At 33.2% G+C, this 9,556-nt stretch overlaps 1 protein-coding gene across 1 annotated transcript in view; it reads left to right on the top strand.

Annotated features, from left to right (window-relative positions):
• Window positions 1-6,875, top strand: part of SSX2IP (SSX family member 2 interacting protein) — a 38,843-nt gene extending 31,968 nt beyond the window's left edge. The window contains exons 12-14 of the mRNA XM_011355688.2: window positions 1,883-1,997; window positions 2,442-2,607; window positions 6,023-6,875. Of these exons, the coding sequence (XP_011353990.1) occupies window positions 1,883-1,997; window positions 2,442-2,607; window positions 6,023-6,197 (456 nt within the window). The 3' untranslated portion in view covers window positions 6,198-6,875. The remainder of the gene's footprint in view (window positions 1-1,882; window positions 1,998-2,441; window positions 2,608-6,022) is intronic.
• The last annotated feature ends 2,681 nt before the right edge of the window (window positions 6,876-9,556 follow it).

Raw genomic sequence — 9,556 nt, 5'->3', positions numbered from 1 at the left:
GTTGAGACTTAAAAAACAACTGAACAATAATAACATCATGATTATGTAAATATTCATTTTATAACCAAGTGATATGTTTGGACACATAGAAAATATTCTATATTAATTAAGACTTTGCCACCTGGAAGAGAATCTCCCATGTATCACTATGCAGTGAATTCTTTGACTTCGTAGCTTCCTGTATGATTTCCTGAATCAGATTCAGCTGCCATGTTTCTTATATCTCACGTTATCCTCTTTCTTGGGTTCCTCTTTTCATATGTCATACTATCTTATTAATTTTCTCAAGTAGTGTGTGAGTGAAAAGTCTTTTGCATTCTGGAATATCCAAAAATATATTTGTACTTGATTGGTGTGGCCGAATATAGAATTGAGGTTCTACTTTTTTCTCTTGACACTTTGAAAGAGTTATTCTGTTTCTTCTGGCTTTTGATTTTGCTAACAAGAAGTCCGATTATAATATAACCAACATTGTAGATATCCTGTGTTTTGTTTTTCCCCTGTCTCTGGAAGCTTTCGGAATTTTATATTTTTAAAGCTGTACAGTCGTACCAGAGCAAGTCTAGGTAAACTTCTTTTAGTCTGACGATACTAAATATCCAGTTTAGGGATATTTTCTTCTATTCTGTATTTTTTCCTCCTTTGACTTCTCTCGCATTCTGGAACTTCTATTGGACAAATGACCTGACTATATCTGCCTATAGATTGACTTTATGTTTTGAATTCAGGAATATTCTCTCACTTTGATTTTGTATATCACCAGCCTGATATTCAGCAAGGTCAGTTTTATTACACACTTCATCTACTGAGTTTTTATTTCAGAATTTATCTTTTAAGTTTTCTAATGTCCTTAATTTTTACTTTTCTTAACATTATAATTATGGATGTTCATAAATCTGTTTGATAATGTGTTATAATTTTTAAAAAAGATTTTGTTTCTATGTTAAACTGTTATCTATGGTCAATTCTCTTTATTTTGGCTTTTTTCTCTTAAGCTGTTAGTTTTCTTCAAATGTCTGGAATTGCATGATTTTATATTAATTATGAGTGAAAGACTATATGTTGGTTATTTTAAATAGCTGACATGGACTTTATCCACAGTCGTGAAAGTCTGTTTCATCAATAGCTATTTTTCTCAGGAAACAAACAATAATAATTTGCATCAGCATTTTCTCTGTCTTATGGGATCACCTCTGTTTCTGAGTCCATATCTCCCACCCTACTCCAAGAGATACTTTTGATACTTTGCATACCACTCCCAGTTCTCTGCATGAGAACCTGTCTGCCTCTGGTCACTGGAGACAGCAGGGTCAGTGAAGGATGGAAAGGAAGAAAGAGAAACCTGAGCAATAGAGAGAATTTAGTTTAGGATTCATCAGCTTCATCATTGGAAGGAGGAGGTTCGACATATGCTCTCTTGTGGATTAGTGGTGGCTGCTAGTACTAGTAGATGTTTGGAGGATGACAGCAATGTTTGATGAAGCCATATCTTTTTTCCCAAGTTTTTAATTTACAGTGAAGTATTTTTCTGTTGTTTCGTGATTTTTATTTTTATAATCTATATGTTCAAAACTCATGCTAATAATATCTGTGTATTTAAAAGTTATGCTGATACTTTTCACTGTCCATTTGAAATTATTTATAATTGGTATGAAAAAATAGTGATTAGTTGCTTTATTAGGTGAAATGGGTGAATTTTTTTTTAAACATAATTTTCTTAAATGAAGTTTTTCTTAGTTTTCTAGGTTAATTCATTTGACTTAAGAAATATATATGATAGCCAGGAGGCAAGCACAAATAGATAGAGAAATCATGTGAAATGGCACCTATTGTGAATGTTGAAATATTGATCAGTATTTCTTTGGTTTGCTTGTTCTGGTAGAGAAAGGCATTTGAAGAAGAAAGAGCCAGTTGGTTGAAGCAACAGTTTTTAAACATGACTTCTTTTGACCACCAGAACTCAGAAAATGTGAGATTTTTCAGTGTCTTCTCAGGAAGTGAGTACTTCATAAACTCTTTAATCTGAAAATGCATGTAAAATACTGTAAATTATTAATATAAAACTTTGGATAGCACCAGTAAGAGCTTTCTAATGGACACTACAAAATCAACTTAATATTTTATTTACTATAGTCAAAATGGGAATTATAGGACTGTGCATACCAAAGACAACTTTTGTCATGAGTGTAGTAACGTTGAGTTTTTGAAAATCCACAAAACAAATATTTTTAATATTAGATCCTTCTATATGTTTGTGGAATCTGTGTAACAAAGATTGTAGGATGAGCTAGACTAGAGGCATAGGGCTAGGGTGGTTATTTAAATTAACTTGTTCTGTCTCATACCTTATTCAGAACTGCAAATGTTTCATCCTGGTTAATTACCTTCACTATACTTAATACCTCTCCATATGTCCTGCCCTCCCCGCCTTTTTTAAACAGGTTCTGATCGGGACAATCTTACAGTGCACTCGAGACCACGACAAAAGAAGCCCCACAGTGTGTCTAACGGGTCTCCAGTTTGCACCTCTAAACTTACTAAATCTCTTCCTGCTTCTCCTTCAACTTCAGACTTTTGCCAGACACGTTCCTGTGTATCTGAACATAGGTATTGGTCATAGATCATCTTCTCATATATCTGTAACATTGCTAGAGTTGCACTGCTAAGGAAAAGTTGGCATGTCTATAGTATTAGCGCAACAGTAGAGACTTTCGAGAGGTTAGTAGATTAATTCATTCATTCTGTAAATATTTATTAGGTATCCGTTAAATATAGACAGCCGTTAGGTGCTGGCAGTACAGTAGTGAACAAGGTAGATCTGGTCCCTATCTTCTGGGAGCTAAATGATAAAACGTGATTCTTTTTATTTTATATCTAAAATATAATTTAAAATATAGCCTTATATGATCAGTTAATATTTTAAGTGCTTTAATTGTATTAAATAGAAGGATATTGTTTTGACAGTTTTCATAGAGTATATATTTTAAAGTTTCTTTTGGTGTGCCCATTTGATTGGTGGTGTTGGGCAAAAAACTGAGAAAAGCCTGCTCACCTTGACTGCGAAAGTAGATCTATGCCCAAGGATGACACGATGAAAAAGTTGCTCCCCACCCCGCAAGAAACCCATATATTGCTATTAACTGCTGTATTTTCATATTTTGCTCTGTTTCAAGTTATTAAATCATTTTCTAAGGTATAATATCAGTTCTCTACCTCAGAGCCTATTCCAAGATTAACTTTTGAACTAATCAGATAGAACATTACTAGTGAGATGCAGAGGAATCTTAAAGAGCAAAGTGATACGTTGGAAAGTGTACTGGTGATCTCTTTCCTCTTAATTAAAGTAGGAGACAGTGGCACAAGGGCCTGCCAATTTGGCAGCGCCTTAGAAAGCAGGAGTCAGGCCTGCATCACACTTGACCTGTGGTAGTGAGAAACTAGTGTGGAGTGAAGTGCTGGAAGAAGCCAGCTAGCCCTTGGATCAATAATTGTTGAACAGATGAATCTTAAAACAAAAATATAAAGCTTTTAAAAAGGACAAGACACTCTGATTTATAGTTGACAATAGATGTATGTATAGTTACTTAGGATGCTAAGTAAACACTGGGAGCAAAACAGAGCTGGGGGAAGAGCCCTCTGGGCAAGTGTAGGGACCCTGAGGGTGGCACACTAGTGTGTTATGTGGATGGCAATGTAGTTAGTGAGCAAAACCAAGAGGTGTGAGATGAGGATGGGAGATGGGAGGGGGTCACATCCTTTAAGGTCCTGGGTGAGTAGATTGGGGTTAAAACTTTGTTATGTAAAAGTTGAAATACATACAAACGTAGAGGGAATAAGGTCAGGAACCCGTTTACCCATCACCCAGCTTCAACAATTATCAACTCATGACAATATTATTAATATATAACCACACTCTGCTGCGCTCCCTCACACACACACACACACACTTGAGAGTGCATTTGTAAAATATTTTAGTCTGTTTGTAGGTCAGATTGTTCTCAGGGTAATGGGAAAACATCAGAGACTTTTAAACAAGAGAGTGAATAAAAATCTAAGGTTTAAAAAGATTACTCTGCTATTGTAGCAGTCTGTAATGTAAGCCAGGAGATCCAGTTAGGAGGTGTTGAGGTGAGAGATGATGGTAGTTTGGATGAGGGTCATAACATGAAGATAGAAATGCTCAGGTTTAGGTATATATTGGAAGTTAGAGCCAATAGATTGACTGATGAGTTGAGTATGGGAAATAAAAGTTTATTTAATTTACAAAAAAAAAATAATAATAATATAAGCTCAGTGTTTCTTACATAGAATGTTACTGAAACACCTAAATTTGACCAATCAGAATTATGTATATAAATTCTAGCTACCATTTACAAATAATGCATTTTGCATCTAAAAGGTAGTTACCTCAGTTATTTTTACATATTTAAAATTTTTACCTTTTTATATAATTATTTTTAGTTATGAAATATCTGATATAAATATTTTTTGAAGACATTGTGTTGTGTTTAATAAAAAATCCAAACAGTACCTACATCATAGGGTGTTGTGAAATTAAATATCGATATATGTAAAGCACTTAAAACAGTACTTGGTCTACTGTAAATCTTTAGTAATAGGTTATAAAAATAAAAATACATTTAAACATAAATGGATTATAAAGATGCTTTTGTTTCTTGTATTCTGAGGGCTGTACTGTGTATCAGTGGCATAGAAACAGAATTTTGGAGCTTAAACGAATTTCATGAAGCTATTCAGGGATACTGGCCTCTGAAGATAAACTAGGAAAGAGTCATATAACTAGTTAGGAGGAGAGAAGCTGTGCAGCTTGACATAGTTCTTGAAATTTTATATTATTTGGTAAATTTGCTTTTCCGTTTCTGAAGCACCTTAGATCTGAGTTTGTAATAAGATCATAGCAAAATAATTAAGAGCGTTTGTAGCTAATTTTTACAACATCCTCATTGTTCCTTCATTATAGAATGGAATTTTACGTAAAGGCTGTGTCTGGATTCCATGCAAAGTAACTGTATACTAAGTTAGAGAATTTAGTTGATCATTAATCTTATCTGAGATGGCAGGGATTCTGAGGGCTGAACTATAAGCAAGTTCTTTTTTATTTTTTAATACAAATTTCTAATTATGGTTTTGGTTTAGATTTTTAGAATTAAAACAACTTAATTTTTTTTTCTTAGGATTGTCATAAGATTGTGTTAGTAAGCCAAAGTCACAGAATATCAACATTTAGGGAAAAGTTCACCTAAGATACATTCAGTTGATAAAAATGTATTTATTCACTGGCTCAGCCCCAAAGATTTAATAGTAATCATTTAACTAGATTTCTTTGTTTGAGGCTGGTTGCAGAGCAGACCTCTCAGATTTTATCTCTGAAGATAGGATCTGTGTCTGTGTTCTGAGATTGTTACTGTCTGACACAATTAATTGAGCACTGTTGTGCTTCCAGTTGTTAACTCATTTAGTTCCCACCTCAATGCTATGAGGTAGGTATTGTTATTATTTCTGTTTTACAATTGAAGAAGCTGAAGAATAGGGAGATTTAACTTACCAAAAGTGACATAGTAAGTGGTCCAGCTGAGGTATGGATAATAAACCATCTGACTCTTAACCACTTGTAGGCACTTATTAAATATCTGTGTGGGTGAATGGATGGGTAGATGAAAGCATGCATGAGCAAATGGACGAGTACTGAAAGAAACCATAAAGAGATTAGAAAATAGTGACAGAAAGATGGGAATATGGGAAGCATTAGCTTTCAAAACCTACATCTTCTCTATCTGCCTTGGGTTTTAGTTGGGCAGCATGCTTTAGTGTACACTAAAGAGATTAGATGGCTAGATAAAAATTATATTATTTTGAAACACTTCTTTATTCTTGATCAGTGTGTCCTCAAAATTTATTTAGCATGGGACAAGAGAGCAGTCAGCCTTTAGACATTGAAGCCTATCTAAAGTATAAAAGGAAGAGGAGATGATATTAAGATCTACCTTTCTTTCTCCAACAGTTCAATCAGTGTGCTGAATATAACTCCTGAAGAGACTAAACCAAATCAGGTTGGAAGAGAATGTGCAAATCAGAAATGGAGTGTGGCATCAAGACCTGGATCACAGGAAGGTTGCTATAGCGGATGCTCCTTGACCTACACAAATGCTCATGTAGAAAAAGATGACTTACCTTAGATGTGTGGACTAGAATTTTTTTCATTAACATGTTCATCAGATTTCACATCTGAATTGAAACAGGGTGTGTCATAAAGTCAATCATTTCTAATCTTTAAGATGGTCTGAGTTGTTTGTTTGGACTTCCTATTCCTCCCCCAAAGAGCTAAAATGTTAAATCTATTTAAAAGTATATAAAAGCTTTGGATATGTATTTTTAGTAACAGAAGCATCTGGTTCTGTGAATAAAGGAATGTATCAATGTTTGGATGGAAACAAAAGCACTAGAAGGAGTTTCCTCGTATAGGTATTAAAAATAGCACTTTTAGGAAACTGATTATTGTAAATGTTTTAATTTTGTCCCTTATCTAGTCAGCATTGAAAGTTTAGCCTTTACTTGAATGTATACTGTAGATTTTTAACAAAGCAAGTTCTATATTTATTATGTTTAGTGTGATTTGAAATTTCCTCTTTCATATGTTTTAAATAAAGTGAAATTTATGTATGTTTTGTACATAGATATACATGATTATGTTAAGAGGCTTTAAGATTTAAAAATTTTACACATCCATAATTATAGTATTTCATGCCAATAAAATTTTTATTAGTGGTATTCTGTTTACAGATGTATTAGAGCCATTGCCACATTACGTTTAAGAGTTTATTGAACCCATCTGAGCAATAAATACTCAAAAGCTATTCCATGAAGCTGAATTCTTTAGATAAGTAACATTACTAACATTACATTTTTGAGATTTCTACATGATTAGATTTTTTTATAAATGGAGGATGTAATTTTTCAAAGAACTATCAATTATAGAGTAATAGAGGTAAAACAACAAAAGTACCTTTGAATAAAACAATTTAAGAATATTAGCTTACGATATTTAGATAATAGAAGATATTAAGATATTTAAGATATTTAGATGGTGTTATGTTCTTTATCAGATGGTTACCAGTACCATAACAGTTGTACCAGCTAAGGCTTTGTATAGTTGCCAATAATTCTTTAATAATTTTTCAATGAGGTTTTTGCCACTAATGTTAAGGAAGTCTGACAATGTAAAAGCATTGGATTTTATAATCCAGATACACTCTGGACAAACCTGTGTCATTTCATTTTCAGGACCGATTGCATGTTTCTTCATGTATATTGTTATTGATAGTAATAATATATGTAGACCAGGCTCTTTCCAGGACTTTCATCAAAAAGCTCTAAGTGCCTAACCATATTGTCTCTGTACATAGAAGCCTGCACAGATCCAGTCCTTGCTAGCTATTATAGTTTAGGCCCATCTGCCTTCCCATTTTCTAGCAGTTCAGACTCTTACATATATTTACCCTATGTGGCTATTCCATTTATATTTGTCATGTTTTAAAAAAAATATTTTTGTCATTCATTCACTATATATAGTATAACTTTTTGGAGTTATATAGCAGCAGCCATTTTTCAGGGTTAATAGAATATCATTGAGTCTCTTATAAGACATTAATATATCTTCTCATGACAAAGTAACCATATTTGTAGTCTAAAATATCTGGCTCTTGAACAGAAGCCAGTCACTCACTTATTTCTTTGGCTTGATGCATGTTCACTTTTTTATGAAAATATTATAAGTGATACATTTCAGAGACAAGCACCATATTCCAAAGGAAGAAACAGCTGGGATATAATTCTTTTGTTATTGAGCAATAATGTCACAGAGAAAAGTGATCAGAAATTTTTAAGTAGCTAATGATACATTTGGCAAGAATTTTTTTTTCAGGAGTTTCCATGAAACAAGCATTGCCAGAAACAAGCATTCTAGTTTTTGCCAGAAACAAGCAGTGTACTAATAATATAGCTGTGTTACAGTCTCATACTTAACCATCATTACATGATGGTACCACAGAGGACTTCAGTTTGAAAATCTTCCTGATAATCTTAAATGTTTTCTTGTTTATCGGTATGTATATGTGAACTACTTTGTACCTCAAGTTTGTTTTTACGTGACATATCCATTTTGAATTTTCAAAGCATAAAAGTGGCAAAGAAAATTTAAAACTTTTTTTTCCTACTCTTAAATTTTTGTTATCTTCAGTTTATGAAAAATTTTTAATAGAATAATCATGCCAGAAAATTAAGATTAAAATTTAACTTAAATATTCTTGTAGAAGCAATGTAGTAAATGTTTAGATTCACAGAACAGTCCACAGCAAATTATTTTCCTTATGGTGTAATTAAAACACTATTATTGCTTAGAAAGAGTTTTTGCTTAGAGAGGTTTTGCTGTATGTACTCCCAGAATACTGTGAGCCAGCAAGCCCCTCATGTGATTGCCCTGTTGTAAAAATCTTTGAAGTTGTTGCCTAATGTAGATTATGCTCTTATTTCTAGATTGGATTTAAAGTAAGTGTGGGTCTGCTCCTTAGGAACTTTCAATCCAGTCAAAAAAAAATTAGGGTATTGGTCATGGAAATCAAGTAAAAATACTTTTCCCTGTGTTTGTACTTAATTTTTTTTCATTTGTTTGATAAGCATTTATAAAGTATATGCTGTACGTCGGGACCTATTTCTACATTCTAATCAGTAGTTTAGAAGACAGCTAAGCACACTCCCTGCCACTGAGTATCTCTAAGGTGGATGGAAGACCAGCTTTGTAAACCTCAGTTGTAATAACAGTGGTAAATGCTATTCAGTCATTCAGTCTGTCAATACAACTTGGAGTAATTGTCCTGCTCCAGGACCACATAACCACTTCATAACGGTGACCCGACTAGGCTTCCATTCAGTTCAGTCTTTGCATTGTTTCCAAAGGAAGTAACATGTAATTAATGTATTTTTATTTTGCTTTGCTGGGTTTCATTTTTATTTTCTACTATCAAAATATTGACTTGCAAAACAGTATAAGATATTCTACCCACAAAACCATGCTTTATTATCTAATAGACAAAAGCATTTACAAAGCTTTGGGCTATGTAGATAAAGACAACGAAATAGGTTATTCTAGTCCTTTCTAAATATTATGTTTTTCAGGCTGGGTGTAAAAGTGTTGGGCTGTTGATTAAATTATTTTATTTACATAAGAACTTCCACTTGACTGGTTAAGATTTTTTTTCAATTTTTAACATTTGCATATAACTGATTTCAGAGGTCTCCGGAGTTGCTGTAATGCCAGTGCCACATAAAGATCCTCCATATATTTTAGATTCAGGAATGTTTATACCTAGTATGGTGCTTAACACAATGTACGTAAACATAATATTTGTTAATGAGAAATATAAAATAATAATGAAGTAAATAGCACATCACTTCGTTGGTGTGAATGGACTATAAATTTCAGGTCGAAATTCTGAAATTCTTTCTCAGGAGCGTAGGAACTTTTGGGGTATAGTTCCAA

Source organism: Pteropus vampyrus, unplaced genomic scaffold (assembly GCF_000151845.1).
Source record: "Pteropus vampyrus isolate Shadow unplaced genomic scaffold, Pvam_2.0 Scaffold22, whole genome shotgun sequence".
Taxonomy (NCBI): domain Eukaryota; kingdom Metazoa; phylum Chordata; class Mammalia; order Chiroptera; family Pteropodidae; genus Pteropus; species Pteropus vampyrus.
The sequence above is the reverse complement of the archived record's forward strand: the minus strand, read 5'-3'. Positions and strand labels throughout refer to the sequence as shown.